General features: G+C 45.5%; 1 protein-coding gene across 1 annotated transcript in view; it reads right to left on the reverse strand.

The window, feature by feature from the left end:
• The window catches only part of THO2, a 255,820-nt gene that overhangs the window by 191,402 nt on the left and 45,372 nt on the right, over positions 1–19,046 (reverse strand). Inside the window, exons 2-7 of the mRNA XM_086804632.1 lie at positions 13,843–13,968; positions 13,705–13,746; positions 13,461–13,520; positions 13,283–13,345; positions 2,353–2,433; positions 2,093–2,167 (exon numbers count right to left, since the gene is read on the reverse strand). Coding sequence (XP_086660758.1) covers positions 2,093–2,167; positions 2,353–2,433; positions 13,283–13,345; positions 13,461–13,520; positions 13,705–13,746; positions 13,843–13,968 — 447 coding nt within the window. The remainder of the gene's footprint in view (positions 1–2,092; positions 2,168–2,352; positions 2,434–13,282; positions 13,346–13,460; positions 13,521–13,704; positions 13,747–13,842; positions 13,969–19,046) is intronic.

Genomic DNA, 19,046 nt, shown 5'->3' on the forward strand with positions numbered 1-19,046 from the left:
GAGATGGGGGAGATGGGGGTGTTTACAGAATAAAAGAGAGAAAACAAAACTAACCCATGCGAATAAAATTTATAAATAAACAACAACAAAGATTGTAATGGTCCAGATCAGTTAAAATAAAATAATAATGCCCAAAATGCTGCCTGAAGAACACTTAGGCTGATGTATATGTATAAATGCATGTGCCTACACAAGCAAGTGTATGTAACTGCAGCAAAAACACAGTTTCTAAAGATACACTATCAAAATATGTCAGTTTTGGTACCACATAACTAATTTTACAATTTATAAGAGGCACAAATAAACTATTCCACACTCAGAAGATAAGAGAGAAGAGAAAGTACCATATTATTTGTCAGAGAAGAAAGACGATGCGAAAGATGGAGACGTAAGAAGAGAGGGAGAGGAGAGGAGAAGGACAAAGGACAAAACAGATGAGGACAGGAAGGAGAGAGAAAAGAATAGTAGAAGAAAAAACATGAGGAAAGTGAGTCTAAAGAAAATTGGAAGAAAAAACTTTGGCCCCCCCCCAAAAAAAATAACCAGAGATCTCAAAAGATATTTTCTTAACCAGTGCCTCCACAAAGAGGATTCCCATCAATTGCAGATGCCTCATCAGGAGGTCTGTCACCAACTACTTCATCAAGAGCCACAATTGCACATTCGCAAGTTGGTCAGGCAAGGGAAAAATGTGTTCATCCAATGGAGATCTCTAGGCATGTAAGAAGAGTTGAGAGTCCATATTGAGATCTCAAGGCGTGAGAGAGGACTTGGCAAGGCAACAAGGACAGAATGTGCTTATCCAATGGAGATCTCAAGGCGTGAGATAAGACTTGAGACTGCATCCGAGGACAGCTGGAGTCCTTCTGGGGAAGAATGTGACAGGACAGCTGGAGTCCTGGGGAAGTGTTCGGGAAGGCAGGAAGGCAGCCTCTGCCAAGGGTGAGCTACCCAGCAGCAGAGATAAGCGCTCAGCCATGTGCTCCTAGGAGATTTGGGCAAGGTTTGAATGCCAAAGTGCAGAGTTGGGCACCCCAGTTTGAATGTGGGCTGGTCAGGTATGAGCAGGCAACAGTCATCAGCCTGGACATTTCCCAGTATTTCCACACTCGGGCGGGATCTAGAGGACACTAGGACTCCCAAAGGACCTAGAAAGTACAAGCTTTGGAAATGGAAGGTAATCCAGTACAAGAACCATGGCACCCGGAACCTGGTGAAGTCATCAATAGCCCCAAATCAAGGCTTGACCAACACTGACCACACTCTTCACCCAGCACACTGGTCTGATAGCACCAGAGCCCACTCTCCAAGTGTATTGCTCAAGCTTTGTCTAGGCCTGATCAGGAACCTATCCCCATGAAATACACCCCGTCTTTTAAACTTGGGTCAGTAATAAAAGCACTGACAGTATCGTAAATCCTGTCATACTCTCCCCATCATTATGAGGTTATAAAAATAGCCCCACCACAAATGCTGGCTTATGTATGAACTTGACTAAACATAATTTGCATGTCCAGATAGAAATTTTATACCTCTTTTGTTTCAGTCCTTCCTCAACAGTTAACTAAAGAAACACAAGGCTCAAGGCTTCTCATTCTGCCTTCCAAACCAAACATCACGTTCATGTTGTCTTTTCAGGACCTCATAAATTAATATAAAACTGAGTGAAAGTCCATGTCTTCTAGAATCATTAGCAGCACATTGTATGCCACTTTTGTAACATAAGTATCCGATTTCATCTACCTTTCAACAAAGTAAACCTTACAACACATAAACAATGCTCCTCCTTTCAAAAGTAGCCATCTTATTTCAACAATTTCAAACACGTGGCTGGGTCAATTGCGATCATAAACGTAAATTTTGATCCGGTACTTCACATTATTGTTTTTTTTTTTAAATTATAACTAGTTCAATTGCATATATTGCAGACTAATCAATCATTAGCCCAATGCAAGGGGAGTTCCAAATATGTACTGTTTGCAAAAGGGGGAAACTTGATTCGCAAATTTCCCTCACCAATATGATTTGTTCAGTTTGGTGCAAAACAAGGCAGCAAAGAAAAAAATATATGAAGAAGTTGGTATAAATTGACCTTGATAGTGCTAATTACAACAGGTGCAGTCTGCTTAATCAAGCCATCTGGTCCTCTTCGACTTAACAGGGTCACCTATCAAATCCACCTGAAGTATGTCACAGCAATTTTTGACTACACTAATAATAGCATTTATTGAACATATTGACGTATATCAAACAAATAAAAGGGGAGCATCAGGAGAAAAACCCCTTTTTAAAGTATACAGCTGTCAATAATTAACTGAGGTCCACGATCGTCCATCGGTCAATAAACCATACCAATTTTGCATAGCCCTCGCTTTCCTCTCGCAATAGATTAAATTTTGTTTGCTGATACAGCAATCGAGTATTAACTCTGACCTGCACATGCAGAGTAATATATCATCTTTCCAAGCTGAAGCGCTCATAGAAGAAATCAGTGCAAAAATAAACACTAAGCAAGTCAGTCAGGCTCAGGTTTCCTTACCAACAAGGAAAGCAGGAGGTGATGTCTTTTAGCTTTAGAACTACCTCTAACGTTCTTAAAAAAACTAAGATTCTAAACCAACACATTCACCTATGCATAGCAATTGATGCTTTGACAGAATTAATATAGACCGCTCCATATTGCCTAAGCGTGTCACGCTGGAGGGACCCCACAGCCGTTACCGACCAAGGTTTCCCATTCTTCACATACTCCACCAGACTTGGTCAGTGGATCCAGTGCCCACGGGATTGACAGCATGCCCACAACAGCCATTCATTGGAGGGTCCACAACATCCATCCCCACCCCCTCCAACTTTTGGAGGAGGCTCTAGGACAGTTATCATCCGAGGAAGTTTATACTCTTCCTGCGGCTGTTCAGCCAAAAGAATCTTTTCTTGAATGAAAAAAAAAAAAGAGGGTTGCATGGCACCTTTCGAAGTTAACCATCATCCCCCAACACCCTCCTTTTTCTCCAAATCAGATCTTAGAGACTCAAATCCCAGTTGAGTCCGGCTGGATCCTTTCTACCTTGACAAATGAGCCTAAGACTGGGCTGGCTGTCAGCATCCTAGCATGCACCACCTTCTAAGACCATGACCCCATACTTCGTCACCTCGAAGACCCTTGGCAGCAAGACCAACAGCAGATGACCAAACTCTTGAACTACCTCATCCAGGATCCAGAGCTTAGACAACAAGCGAAGGACCTCTGGGAATAACCCCCCGCCCCAAGTTCTGCCACCTCAGCCCTCAACAGCCCTGGAGGAGATAGGCTTATTCCTTCAGTCAGCAGCTCAAGACAGACTTTAGACCTTCAAACAGCACGAGCAAGGACATGGTTGCACCCTAGCTTTGCTTCAATACCTCCAAGAGTAGACCCTCGATAGTTCTTGGATTGCATCCCAAATGGAGGCCACCCACATTTCCGTAATAGCCCTGAAGACCCACCAAATTGATCAAGTACTGCTACCATGCAAGAGCGGCTTCTTGGACGCAAGCTGGGGATTAAGTGACAAAGGACTTTTTCGCTTCCACCGGCTTGCAACACTGATACAGCTTCATTCGCCACCTCCGTGACCCAGATGAAGTGGTGAAATCAATCAACGTGAGCACGTCCTCATCTCCCACACGGTCTGCCACAACTTCCCTCTAGCCCCTTCCCTATTCTTGTTTGTGGTGCCAAGCTCCAACCATGAGCAATTTCTTGGGGGCACAAGACAAAGGATTACACGACTTAAAACTACCCATCCGCAGCCTAGAGGAGCTACTCGATTTAGAAATTGTGGACAACAAAGTAAGCTGCCTCAAGAGGTACATGGGAGAACCTTAAGCACTTTGCGACTGCAATTGAGATATTTCACCTTGCCTCTAGGACAAAAATTAAGCACAAATCCTCCAGTCTCTATGTGAGCCCCTCCTCCCGGAATTGGAGACTTGTGTAGGCCTTCTAGTGAATTCCCACAGGCACCTCACTGCACTACCTAGGGTGCTAGGTTGGCATCGATATTGTAGAACACTTGCACCTATGTGTTAGGGTTTTCCACAGATAGAAACAAGAGTGTGGCGGAATCACACATGTGGCGCATGGTGGAATCACACATGTGGCGCACACAAGAGTCCTAAACTATTGTTCTATATTATGTACAAGAAAGAAGTAATACAACTAGAATTCAAGTACAAGATGTGGCTAAGAACAAAGACGTCAAATCACAGCCTTGTGACCTACTTACTGTACGCTCTTGGCTAGCACTTTACCAATAGAGAAATGCTATGTGAGGTCCAATACTAAGGAAAGGAAATTAATATGACGATTTGGCTACCCACATATATATATATGCACTAGTCGACCAATAGAACTGATGTCGGCCACCTATACCCAACTACCACATCATCGATGCCATGTCATTGTCACCACATCATCATTGCGTCACATTCTCCCCTACTTGCATTGCAACTGTCCTCAGTTGCACGCTGTCTGTCATGACCCTGTGAATTTGAGCAGCGTATGTGTGGGCATGGTGGTCAGAGTGCAAGACATATTTTGAATGTTCATATTTGGGGTCAAGGTGATGCTCGGGGCAAGGGTTTTATTAAAACAACCAGGGGACTAAGGTTTTATTAAAACCATAAGAGGGAACAAAGGTTTTAAAAAAACCTTTAAAATTAAAAGAACCTTTTTTTTTGGAGAGTCGTTGCCTTTTGGAGGGGAGGGCCACATAATTTTTGGAGGACTCTCTTTTTGGAGAGTCGAGATGCAGCTACGTGTGCTTTTTCTCTGGAGGAGGAGCCGACTGAAGAGATACGCGCAGGTGCTTTTACTGTGTTGTGCCTAGAGAGCGCCTCTTTCGGTGACTACAGACACTAGGCATACCTTCAGACATGATGTGGGGCATATACATGCTATATGAGCAGGTCTTTGGGAGAGTCCGATGCCCAGGAGGCTTGTCCGACACATTTGCTAGCACCATTGGTGTGAAGCAGGGGTGCCCGCTCTCCCCCACGCTCTTTGGACTCTATATTGATGAGGTGGTCGATTACATCACACAGGGAGGAGGCTCTGGGGTTGAGCTATCAGGTATTACTGTCCATGTTATGCTTTATGCTGATGACATCGTCTTGGTATCCGACACGCAGGTTGGGCTTCAAAGACACCTTGTGGCTCTTGATGACTTCTGCGCACAGCAGGGGCTCACAGTGAACCTTGGGAAAACCAAGGTTATGATCTTCCACACTTCACCCGTAGTTAGGAGCCACACTACTCTCACATTAGCAGGAGGGCGGGTCCACGTGGTGAGCTCTTATGTTTACCTTGGCATCACATTTCTAGCTCAGCTGGACGCTTCTCCATGGCTCAGGCAGTCCGAGACAGAGTGACCCGGGGGTATGCAGCTCTTGCTGGCCTTGAGCGTCAGTGTCATCAGTACATTTTCAGGAACCCCGCACGAAGGCGTGGCTCTTTGATACATTAGTGACACCAGCCTTGATGTATGCAGCAGCGGTTTGGGCACCAGGGCTTGCAGCCTCCACATGGGTACAGCTGGAGAGACCACAGATCTTGATGCTCTCGAGGATGATACGCAGCAAACCATCCATCCCGCACGACATTGTCCGAGCTGAGTTTGCTGCACCACCTATGGCAGTGGAGGCATTGTTCCAGACGATCTCCTTTATATACAGGATGAGGGAGATGCCCACGGAGAGATTATCCCGTCAAGAAGGACTTATTGATGCGCATGGGGAAGCTGGAGGCCGAAGCGGAAATATGGAAGGAAAAGAAGCTTACCATGCAAGAGAAGTGGGAGAAGGAAAAGCTCGCCATGCAGGAGGAAATCAACCTTTTGAAGAGCGAAGTGGCATCCTTACGCGATCATCCACGGGAGGAAGGAGAGACTCTTGAGGTGGACAAAGAGGCAATCAAAGAAGAGATCACCAAAACCCTCACCCACACAATCGAGGGGAAAATGCCTGGAGAGGGGCTAACCACGGGTTGAGGGTTATCAGTGGGAGTCAGCTCACCGACAGGGGATGAGAGAGGCCACCTCCCGAGGTTCAGGCAGTGCTTTTCAGACATGGGTTACATGAGCATGTTTGAGTCGTAGCACGAGACTTGGAGGCGAGATACATGTGGATTAGCTTACACCTCTCGGAGACCAGATGGATTTATATCGCCCTTTGCTACTTTCCTCCGAAGGGGTCGCGGTTTGCCGCCACCGAGAAGCCGGGTGGAGGAGAGGCTAGTGAGTCTCCATACTCTGTCTTATCTGAGGAGATCTCACACTATTCGACACTGGGAGAAGTATTGGCTAGATTATATGCATCTATTCTTGAGCAGGAGTTGAGTAGATGGGCAGAGAGAGAGGGCATACGTGCATCAGGGCAGGCAGGGTTCAGGAGAGGTTTCTCCACTCTTGACCATATCTTGATACTCAGAGCTATTATTGAGGAGGGCAAATTATATGGCAGGAGGATTTCTTGTTGCTTTGTGGATTTCCGCAAAGCTTTTGACACAGTACCGAGAGCCAAACTGATGCACAAACTACAGGAGATGGGAGTGCCCACAGAGCTGATTTGGGGAATCATGGCTTTATACAGGACAGTTGTGGGGCAGGTACGTACTACTCAGGGTATATCTAAGATGGTTCACTCCACTATTGGGGTGAAACAAGGCTGCCCCCTTTCTCCCACCTTATTTGGGATGTATGTGGATGAGGTTTGTGTCATTTGGATGCATTGCACACGTTTGCACAAGACAGTGGATTGTCTTTTAACCTTGGTAAAACCAAGGTGATGGTGTTTAACACCACAGCACAGTGGGTTAGGAGGTCAGTACCCACCTTTACATATGGTCAGGAGACAGTGGAGTATACAGATGCATATACTTACCTTGGTGTGGTTTTTAGTGGCCCACTATTTTCCTTGAGGAGAGCAGCGCAGACCAGATTGACCAGAGCTTGTGCAGCATTGGGGAGACTAGAGAGGATGTGTTCGCAGGTTCAGTTTCAGGAACCTGCAACAAAGCTCTGGCTCTTTGACACTTTGGTCACTTCAGCCATGCTGTATGGAGTGGAGATATGGGGACCCTCAGTGGATCACCACAGCCGAGCTAGTAGCACTAATGGATGGAGATGTATGGAGAGGCCCTTGGTTTCTATGATTTCCCGGATGATTAGGGCCAAGGCCTCCGTACCACATGATATTATCCGTGCAGAGATGGCTGCCCCCCCATTGGTAGTAGAGGCACTCACTCGATCAGTCTCCTTTATACATAGCACTTGGGCTCTCCCTAGAGACAGATATGCTCGCTTAGCCCTGGAGTCTTCACGACAGTTGGCATCACAAGGAGACGGATCATGTTGGTATGCATAGATGACAGCTTGGTTCCAACTGCATGGCTTTAGTATGGACAGGCTACCTCCATTTCAGTACTCCCTGGATGCACCCTCCCTCTCTCTCACACGGGCAGAGATTACCAGACTTATCAGGCAGGACTTGACTCAGCTGGACACTAGGAGGACATGGATACAACCGACACACGAGCTTGGTACGAAGATGGCTTTCTATAGAGATCATCTTCTCCAGCTCACGGAGGATGGGTTTGTGATTAGACCCAGCTACATGGATACTCATCTTTCTCATGGGGTACGGTGTGCTATTGGTCAGATGTGCACATCCTCATACCAGCTAGAGATTGAGACTGGCAGATTCAGAGGAGTACCAGCTGAGGCCAGGATTTGTCAGTTGTGCCAGATGGAGCCAGAGACAGAGTTACATTACATATGTCACTGTCAAATATATTATGAGATACAAGGCCGTTTTCACTGCCTGTTCAGAGAGGGTTTCAGACCACTTTCCAGAGTCATGAGATACCAGGATCAGAGATGCCTCGGATTATACTTGCTGGAGCTGCGTATACATAGAGAGGGTCTCTTGAGAGGGAGGGGATCAGAGAGGGAGAGACACCTACAGAGGCAGATTACAGACTTCTTTCGACCAGAGATTGAGCAGTCACGCCAGCAGGCATTGCAGCTAGCCCCAGAGTATAACCGCACCAGAGGTACACTGATTGATCGGGCTATAGAGCTGGAGCGGTCCAGGCGCCCCAAGATGAGAGGCCCATCCCGACACCGGCGGAGACTACAACAGAGGATCAGGACCATACTAGCACGGCATGGGAGACGTCCAGTCAGAGTACTCACCATGGAGGACATTGAGGATATCCGCCATCGACCGATGAGAGACGTCTTTGGATAGTGATGTATATGATGCTTACCTTTGTTGCTGGAGTTTTCCTTCCCAGATGTTATCCATTAGGAGCTCCTAGTACCTTACTTTTCCTCATAGTTGTTGTTTCAGTTTCAGTTAGTTGTTTAGTTGTTTTAGCTTTTCTTACACAGACATTGTATCAGATCCACCAATTGTTGTAACCTTTTTGGTCGCATAGGTCATTTTGGCCTTTTGAGGACGTTAATATATCATTTCATTTCTCTCTCTCTCTCTCTCTCTCTCTCTCTCTCTCTCTCTCTCTCTCTTATCCAGACATTGTATCAGATCCACCATGATGTAACTTTTGGTCTCATAGGTCATTATGGCCTTTTGAAGACGTTAATATAACATTTCATTTCATTTCATTTCTCTCACCGACTTCTTCCATACCAGCACTCCGAGGGCCGATCCACCCATCATACCCAGACCACAGGCTAGTGTAGGAGCTCGGCCGAGAGGCGTGACACTCAAGAGAGCCACTGAGTTATGCAGAGCTCGACGCCCTAGACCCCATCGCCCTCGCCCACGGCCACACCACCACAGGAAGATCCGGGCCATCATCTCCCATCATCGCAGGACCTTGTCATGCCAACTCAATTTTACCACCTTGAGTACCATGTCATAGCGGCCCATGAGGGATGTATTAGGGTGATATGAGAGCTCTCTGCTCACGTACCTAGATCAGATTTTAAAGTTCTAGATTTTTTGTTATCTTTCTTTATTACTATTTTGTACCCAGGATGATGTACCTCATGGATATGATGTAACCTTTTGGTCTCATAGGTCATTTTGGCCTTTTGAAGACGTTAATACAACTTTCTTTCTCTCTCTCATGACAATCGGACTACAAGGAAAGTGAGCTAGACTGCTCACGGTCTGGACAGAGGGGCAAGGTCGACAGCAGGCTGGCGTGCAGTTGGCAGGTGGCTCCCTCCGGGTGAACAGCAGGCTGGTTGGGCAGTTTTGCAAGCGGTGCACAGGGGCTGAATAGCAGGCCCCTCACCTCTTTGCTATATCAGACTTTAAAGTTCTAGATTTTTTGTTATCTTTCTTTATTACTATTTTGTACCCAAGATGATGTACCTCATGGATATCATGTAACCTTTTGGTCTCATAGGTCATTTTGGCCTTTTGAAGACGTTAATACAACTTTCTTTCTTCTTTCTTTCTTTCTCTCTCGTGACAGTCGGACTGCAAGGAAAGTGGGCTAGACTGCTCACGGTCTGGACAGAGGGGCAAGGTCGACAGCAGGCTGGCGTGCAATTGGCAGGTGGCTCCCTCTGGGTGAACAGCAGGCTGGTTGGGCAGTTTTGCACGCGGTGCACAGGGGCTGAACAGCAGGCCCCTCACCTCTTTGCAACCTGCCGGCTACAGGTACACGCGCAGGCCCTTTTACTCCCTCTCCCCCTCCTGGAGACTGGCTGGGCTGCAGAGAAACACAGGTTTGGACTACACGTGGGCTGAGGTCCAGAGAAGCGCAAGGATAGACTGCACTTTCTTTCTCTCTCTCGTGCAGGGTGACACGTTGCAGGAGAAGAGTCCCCCCCCCCCCCCCCCCCCCCCCCCCCTACAAGCAGGAGTATTTGCTTGTCTTTCTTTGGAGAACTTTTACAATGAATATGAATGATGACTGAGGACCGCCAAACGCAAGGACGAAGTAGACCGAATGTAGGCTGATCCAAATGCTGTCTAAGCTCCTTTGATTTGCTCTTCAATGACGACTATGCAATCCCAAAACTGAGCGATGCACATATGCTGGCTGAATGCTGAAGATACTCTTCGTGGAAGCCTTGGGAACGCTGCTGAAAGTAGGCACAAGCCAGAGGCTTTTTTGGCACACCAAACTGCTTGGGACTGCTGCTGAACTGAATTGCTTGATCAAAATTATGCTGAATGTAAGTGCTGCTTATATATGGATTATGGATGCTGGTCGGTTCACACCAGATGCTGTCGACCAAGAAATATTGGAAAAAAATGGTCGTTTTGCAACAATAAATGCTGCGCATTATTCTCTTGCTGCCCCTGATGCCTGGTCGACTGGCAAGTGCTGGCCAACCTGTTGCGAAGGGTTCTTTGATAACCCCCTGTAGGATATATGGGGCAAGTGCTGGTCGACTGCATATATGGGGCATCTATAGGCTGCCGACTGGCTGCCTGTGCCCCCTATGGCCTCGATGTTGCCCTTATGGCCTGGCCATGCTGTGGGTTGGCCTTCGCTGGTCCATAGACCTATCTACTATGCAACTACATGCTTTTGATGCAACTACATGCTATGTGTTGACTTCTACATCCCTATCTGATGAATTTTCTCCAAGTGGGTAAGAGGACTGACACATGCAGACTCTCTATGGATGTGGAGACTGACCTACGTAGCTCGTGCCTCACATGTCTCGGACTCAGGCTCACAATGGGGTCACGGCATACGACAATTATTCCTAAAAAGGTAAATCCTACTGATGAATGTTGCACTAATGTAGAGCCAATGTCACATAGCACTCCAGTGCAGGGTGCATGTGACATTCCCTCCTACTTAGCTTGGCGGCAAGTTCATCGCTTCCAAGTAGTCCCAAGAGTTGGGTGTCCTCTTGAAAGAACTCTTTGTCAACCCATATTGCTTCATGGGTACCTCGGTCTCGAAAGTTCGCGTAGAATTGCCTTTGTTTACGACCGGATCCATGCTTCCATCTATGGAGGAGAATCTGTTCTGGCTCAATTGCTTCAGCTTTGTCTACCACGTCTGGTTGTTGCTCATCTACAATATCCTACAAAGTTGGACCAATGTAGGCTTAAACCAAGAAACATGGAAAACATTATGCATAGTCCAACTATCTAAAAGCTTGAGCTTCATAGAGACATCATTTATCTTTTTAATGATAGGAAAGGATCCAAAGCTATGAAAGGAGAGTTTTGGACAATGTTTTCCCACTTGCTTCAACCTCTACTTCATTATCCGGAGATATACCCAATCCCCTTCTTTCAAGTTGATGTCTCGTCTTGATTTGTTGGCTTGCTTGCTTCATGTGCTTTGGCAAGATGCTCTTTGACATACTCAATGATCTCTGAAAATGTTTCGGTGGTCTTGTTGGCCTCCAAGGAAGGTGATACCATTCTTGTCAGAAGTGACGTGAAACGGTTACCAAATGTTGCCTCGTACGAAGTCCAACCAATGCTAGATGAATGAGTGTCGTTGAGGATGACCTCAACCAAAGGAAGATAATGCTCCCACTTTGACTGCCTGTCATGGCAATATGATTTGTAAACATCAAAAGCCAGCTGATTGTAGATTTCTGTCTGGCCGTCTGTCTGCGGATGGAATGCACTGGACAAATGCAACTTGGTCCCAAAGTTGTCGAATAATTCCCTCCAAAAATTTGAAGTGAAATTGGGATCCTTGTCTCATGTTGCCTTGGCAAACCTCCGATGGGATACCAATGTCGGATGAACAGGCGAGCGATGTCCTCAGTTATGGCCCTTGGATCAACATGCAAATATTACAAAGTCAGTCCACAATGGTCACACAGTGTGTTCCAAGATCCAAATGCAGCGAGAAGAGATCCAACGAAGTCCATATTAATATCTTGGAAAGGATCTTCCGGAACTAGCAAAGGTTGAAATAAGCCTGCCTATTTCGTATGAGATACCTTCACTTTATGGCATATCTCGCATGCTTGGACATATTGATAGATATCCTGCCTCATCTTTGGCCAATAGAATGATCGCTCAAGTTTCTCCAATGTGTTGTTGATACCACGATGACCTCCAACCAGAGAGTCATGGGCATCATGGAGAAGTGCTTGTCACTTTTCCTTGAGAATGCACAGCCAGTTCTTGTAAAAAATAACCATCCATCATGGATGGTATAGTGACCCGGTTCTCATTGCAGGACCAATCTATATCGAGTCCCGAATTTCAATGAATCCTCGTATTGTGTCTTCATACTGTCGAGATCTTCTCCTTGTATTTCAAGCACAATGGACTTTTGCAAATTTTGAATTGTGCCTTTTCAACTAAGAGCATCGACAATGGGGTTAGTAGCCAGGGATGTATTCCATCATACCTCCGAACTATTGGAAGATCTGACTCCATCTGGCTTGTCTGTCACTCTCTCATTAAGGTCTCCTATGTCTCGGCCTAGCGCGTACACATGCCTATGTATAGATGCCAGTGCAACATAGCTACTTGTGGCAAGTCACAAGGGATAGGGGAGTGAGGTTTGGTTCGACAAAAGGTTTGGAATCGACTCCGGCTTCAACAAAAACATATTTGCAATCTGTTTTCATTGCATGAATGTCATCAAAAAATTCGGCACGTGATGCCCATGAAGCTTTTATCTTGAGAAATCCTTGATAATACAATTATATTACAAGGGGGGTCAACCCTTTCCGGCCCTACTTGTGTAATCTAAATTTCAGCATTGCTATCTTGTTTGGTGCCGTGCCATTTCATCTTGTTTATTAGTATTAATAGTTTAAGTGTGTGACAAGATTGTGCTCAACCCCATCTTGGGGGGGGGGGGGGGGGGGGGGGGGGGGGGGGGGCAGGGTATTGTATTATGGGTAGAAGTTTACTATTTGATGAATTTTTTTTTGTGGGAAAAAATTTTGAAGCCAAGGTGTAAAGAAGCTTTTAGCTATACTTTTGGGTTAGAATCATAAACTATACAACAAGAATAGTGGAATTCTGCGATGGCAATGATTGTAAAAAAATTTTAAAGCATTTCTACAATGACAGTACCTATATCAACAAAAGTCACAGGTGGGGTCATGGCTACGCTTTGCAAAGAGACAACCACCACCTTTAAAGGTAAAGAAGGCTCACTAAAGCCAACTCAAAATGCTTCATTACCTACACCAAAATATTCAACAGCCCCATTTCCAAAGCCATACATTACAGTCCAGAGGTTATGTAATATGTAAGCTTTTCAGCTTCCTCGCTCCAATGTCTGCCTAACAGTTACAGATACAAGCATATGTACACCCACCTCCTTCGATTTCAAATCAGGTGCCTTGATCTTGATCATTTCAGCCTCCCACAGGAACTCTGCCTAAAAACAAGAAAACACGTGGACTAAGAACACATTGGCAATCAAGAAAGGGAGTGAAATCCACATGTCAAATAAGATCAAATCCAACTTAACAAGATGCAAAAAAATCGCATACCTCACAACGCTCCTGAAGTAGCCTCAAACTTAGTAGCCCATTGTCAACTAGCCACTTAGCCTAGGAAACAGAAACAGACCTTCAAATCACTAACAAGAAAAAGGAATGGAATATATAGCATCAGCATGGGCTTTAACCCTTATGAAATGGATGAAATTAATATCTGATAAAGCAAAAATTTCCTTTCACACTACATTCCAATATGAATGACCAGCCTCAAGATCATGCCAATGATCCCAATTACCAAATCAATAAGATGAATTCTGAACTCTCCATGAAGGGTTAACTGTAACAAAAAACAATAATATTAGGAGCTACAATATATTTGAGCACAAAGCAGGAAGCACTCAGATAATTACTGCCATGATCATCATGCATTTACCTCCTGGCCCATGTGAGCAATTGTATCAGCAAGTAAGGATGATGTTTCCTCTTTGACAAAAGTTTCAGCAAAGTCTACAGAATCCCATGCAAGTCGGAACTTATTCAATGGCAAATCACCACGAACCTGTATGCATAGAAAATATATATATTCAGCGAAAAGCCTACGTTTACATTTCCCATATTTTTCTGACTGAAGTCCACCTTGCCCACTACATAACATGACTTGCTTCGAGCCCCTTTCAAGAGGCCCCTTCATGTTGTAATAGGAAGGTTGACTGATAAACATTCTCTACGCACACCACACACAAAGGTCCTAATAGTACTAATATTCTGTATTATGTATAGTGCCATGTGGCAGACAGCCAGCCAAGACTGGAGTCGGGCAGCAGGCTGTGAGCAGGTCGGCCAACTGCAATGTGTGTGCAAGACAGGCAATAGCAGGTTTCAGGCCTAAGGAGCAGTTGGATGTGTGTGCACATACTCAGGCAGTAGCCAGGCTGGGCGTGGGCAAGTCAGCTGGGCCTACACGTATGAACTCCTTTAATGGCGGTCGTGGGCACCTCTGCAAGTTGTGGGACTTTATTTTTATAAAAAAGCCGTGCTCTTTTTATGAATTGTAGGTTAGACCTACGTAAGGAAACAGGCCGACCCCCGGCCCCCCCCCAAACAATATGAGCGTGCATTGGGAACCCGTCAAATCCATCTGCCTTCTTCTCAGCTCAAACCTTCTACAGAGCGTTCCTCTACCTATGTGGACTGGCCCAGAGATATGAGCAGTGCTTGGGATGGGATTTGACATCTTCATTTCTGAGTCATCTTTTGTACTAGAGATTCGGTTGCAACGCTTCCTTTCTCACGGGTGAGGGGTGTCACATTCTCCCCCACTTGCATTCAGCTGTCCTCAGCTGCACGGTATCCTTATGAAGTGCCCTTTCATAAGAGGAAAATCTCATCCAAGGTACACAATTGTGAGACCACTTTGCATCCATTGCAAAGGCTCACATTCCATCCTCACCACGTCATCACAAAGATCCGCAAAGAAACCTGCGGATGACAACTCCTGCCTAACCCAGCACTCTCTGTTTGTCCAACGTCCATGAAGAATACTACTACATGCCGCTGAGTATCCTCCAACTCTGTTTACAAAGTGATTAATGCTAATCACTTTTGGTTTTTTGGACCATTCGTAGTTCAAATCAATCATTGGGGAGGTGCTAAAGCCTTGTATGTGATTACCCACCCCAATCACCCTATCCAAATCAGGGTATTTTCAGCAATTTACAGTTTTGAGCTCATTTGGGTTCTGGGTTATGATTAGTTTCATTGCACTTGTCCTCGACATGAGGATGAACAAAGGGCCAAGGACGCCAAACGCAGGGGTGAAGAAGACCAAGGACGGGCAGACCAAGCAGCCCCAAAAAGGCTTGAGCGTGAACCTATGCAACTCCACAACCACCAGTTGATAGCCGCTATGCAAGCAAACATGTTGTCTCTTCTCCCTACCCTAGTGCACCAAGGACCAAGTTCCTCCACCGAACCAACCACCACCGTCATACAAGCTCAACCAAATTTTAGTAAGTATGATGTTAAGTGTGATCATAATTATGCAATTCATTCATCAATTTGTAGCATATTTTCCTTTGGCTAAGCTTTCAGATCCTTAAGGCCGAGTCCACCTAGCGACACCGCACCTCTCCAGTGAAGCGGTTACCTAGTGGAAGCATTGGTCGAGTCTACATATAGACCCCATCACAAGGGCTCCTCAATATGTATGGGACATCTTCGTGTCAAAAAATGGTTTCTATCTCCCCAATACATGACCAACCTTGAGAATGAGTCTTACAGACTCCCGTAAGCCCAAGCAGATCCAAGCTAGCTCCAAACCTCAACAACAATCATCCACCACCCAATAGTCATCATCCCAAGGGGGGGCAAGGGAGCTCAAAGTAGCAAAGATAACAAGAAGGATTCCCAGAGCACTGAGAAGGCAAGAAATATAAAGAATCCAAGCCTAAGAAAACAACTGAGGAAAAGGCCAAGGAGGGCATTACTCGTGGATATCTCTAACCAAAAGAGCAAACGCGATACAAGCGGGAGAACAGATGTTTCTTCTACCACACCATGGGGCACGGTAAGAAAGATTGTATCAAAAGTGGCAAGCTCTACAAGCCTCCAAGACCTCTGCCTCCATAGTAGCCACACCACCACAGCTACAGCTACACATCCCACATCGGCCACCAACACCATTCAACTCTTACCCACCTTAAACACAATACCCATAGTGGAATTTGACGATAAGCAAGAGGGTGAGCTTGGGTGGCAAAAGAAAGCCCTCATTCATGCTTATGGCACAACAAAGGGACAAGAATTCATTGTCCTATTCAATCTGGGCAGCTCTAAGGATGCCATTTCTTCTCAGTTGGCTAAAAATATGGGTTGTACACTTGTACCCCATCATATGGACGTAGACGGATTCACACTCGGTCTTCGCACTCACTTATCTCATAAGGCTCAGTAGTTCGAATTCATGGTTCAAAAGGCCACATTTCAACAAGACTTCATTGTCTCACCTCTTTTGGGGTATGGATTATGCACCCATTCTTGATTGGAGGCATGACACTTCTACTATTGTTGACGGTGTTCCTGAGCCTGTCTTGATTTGCAGGGATAGGAGCATTTCAAGTATTCCACTCATCTCACATATCCAAGCCCAAAGAGCCATCAGAAAAGGAGCTGAATGTGCTTTGATTTACGTCCGTAGCCAGCAGTCTAATGTTCAATCAGCAACCCCTTTGAAGCAAAAGTTGGATGGTCTCCTAGCACAGTTTCAAGATATTATGCTAAAGGATGATCTCTCGCCGCAGCTCCCACCTAGCCGCCCTGAGAATCATCGCTTTGAGTTGGTCCCCAAGACAGAACCGCCCAGTAATTTCCCCTATCCCCTTTCTAAGGCATTGGAGGGCGAACTAAAGTAGAGCAGCTTTCTCGGTTAATATGAGCTAGATTTATTCGGCCCTCATCCTTGACCTTTGTTGCACCTATCTTGTTTGTGCAAAAGAAGGACAAGTCCGCACGATTATGCGTGGACTATAGGGCACTTAATAAGCTCACATTGAAAAACGGGTTCCCAATACCCAGGATTGAGTATATCCCCGAGCGACTCAATGGTGCAAAGTTCTTTTCGAAGATAGATCTCAAGAGTGGCTATCATCAAGTTCGGATCTTTACAATTGGCATACCAAAAACAGCCTTCAGGATTGAACGTGGCCACTACGAGTTTGTGGTGATGCCATTCCGCCTCACCAATGCACCGGCGACATTTAATAAGATGATGTCTCGGGTTTTTGTGCTCATAGGAAAGTGTGCATTCATCTTTTTAGATGATATACTAATCTTTTCTGCTACTGCAGAGAGCAACATGAGAAGGATATTAAAAAGGTCTTGTAATTGTTGCGAGACAATGAGCTCTACATCAATGCCAAAAAGAGAGAATTTGGAGTAGAAGAAATTCATTATCTAGAACATGTGATCAGAGCAAACGGGACTAGCCTCGGCCCTCGACCCTAAAAAGGTAAGGAGAATTCTTGAAAGGGAAGTTCCCAAAAATGCTCAAGAGATCCGCTCTTTTGTAGGTCTCTGTCAAGCATACAGTTCACACATGGATAAATTTTCCGACCTTGCAGCACCTCTTACAAATCTGCTCAAGGGTGTGAAGACGCGTCGTCAAAAAGTGTGGACAAACCACTCGAGGCATACCATGCAACGAAGAAAGTAGCCTCCGAGTCTCCGGTTCTCAAATTGGCTTCATGGAATGATCCTTTCGAAGTGATTACCGATGCCAACAATTTAGCCATAGGAGTTGTCCTCCAGTAAGAAAGGCGCGCCCAGTGGTTTATTATTACCGCCGGAAATTAAAAGACGCATAAAAGAATTATTTTCTTATGACAGAGCTATTAGGCACGATGACAACTCTTAAGCATTGAAAACCTTTCCTTTACAAGAGGGAGTTCACAGTTAAGACAGACCATCAGGCATTTAAATGGTTGCAAACCATGCCTAGTGCCCAATGGAGTGATATACAAGCCAGATGGAGTCAGATCTTCTAGCAGTTTGGAGGAATAATTAATACATTCCTAGCAAGAATAACCCCGTTGCCAATGCTCTAAGTCGTAAAGGCAACATCCAAAATTTGCAAGAGTCCAATGTACTCGAAATATAGGGAAAAGATCCCGACATTATGAAGGCACAATATGAGAATTCTTTGGAATTCCGGACTCAATATAGATTGGCCCTTCAATCAGAACCCGAACACTATACCATCCAAGATGGCTGGTTATTTTACAAGAACCGACCTGTGCATACTAAGGAAAAAGCAACGGACAGTTCTTCATGATGCCCGTGACTCCCTCGTCGGAGGTCATCGAGGTATCAATAGTACATTGGAGAAGCTAGAGCGATCATTCTATTGGCCAAAGATGAGAAGGGATGTCTATCAACATGTCAAAGCATGCCAGATATGCCAGAAGGTGAAGGTTGCTCATACAAGTTGGACCTCTTCCCGCTACATTTGGATCTCGGACCACACAGTGCATTACCATTGTGAACCGATTCAGTAAGTTTTGCATGTTGATCCCGTGCAAGCAAATGGCCACAGCAATAGATATCCCTCGCCTATTCATTCGCCATTGGTAACCCATAGATGGATTGCTAAGGGCGATAACATGAGACAAGGATCCCAAGTTTACTTCAAATGTTTGAAGAGCATTATTCGACAATTTTGGAACTTGGGACCAAGTTACATCTGTTCAATGCATTCCATCCGCAAACAGACGGCCAGACAGACATCTATAATCAACTGGCATTCGATGTTCTCAAATCGTATTGCCATGACAGCCAATCAAAGTGGGAGTATTATCTTCCTTTGGTTCAAGCCATCCTAAACGACACTCATTCATCTAGCATTGGTCGGACTCCGTATGAGGCAGCATTTGGCCACCACTTCTCGTCACTTCTTACGAGAATGGTGTGTCATGTGCAAGACATGCACCGGCTGAACTCAAAGGCTAATCCTCAAGAATGCAACATGATAAAGATGGATTTGAACTAGAGTTTGGAGCAAGTGTTGCTGATTTGGCATGCGATTGACTAGTTGTGGACATGAAGGGCTGTCGGCCAGCATATAGAGGTGTATCTTTTATAGGC

Source organism: Cibotium barometz, chromosome 11, assembly GCF_041138505.1.
Source record: "Cibotium barometz isolate CiBa-2024 chromosome 11, ASM4113850v1, whole genome shotgun sequence".
Lineage (NCBI taxonomy): Eukaryota > Viridiplantae > Streptophyta > Polypodiopsida > Cyatheales > Cibotiaceae > Cibotium > Cibotium barometz.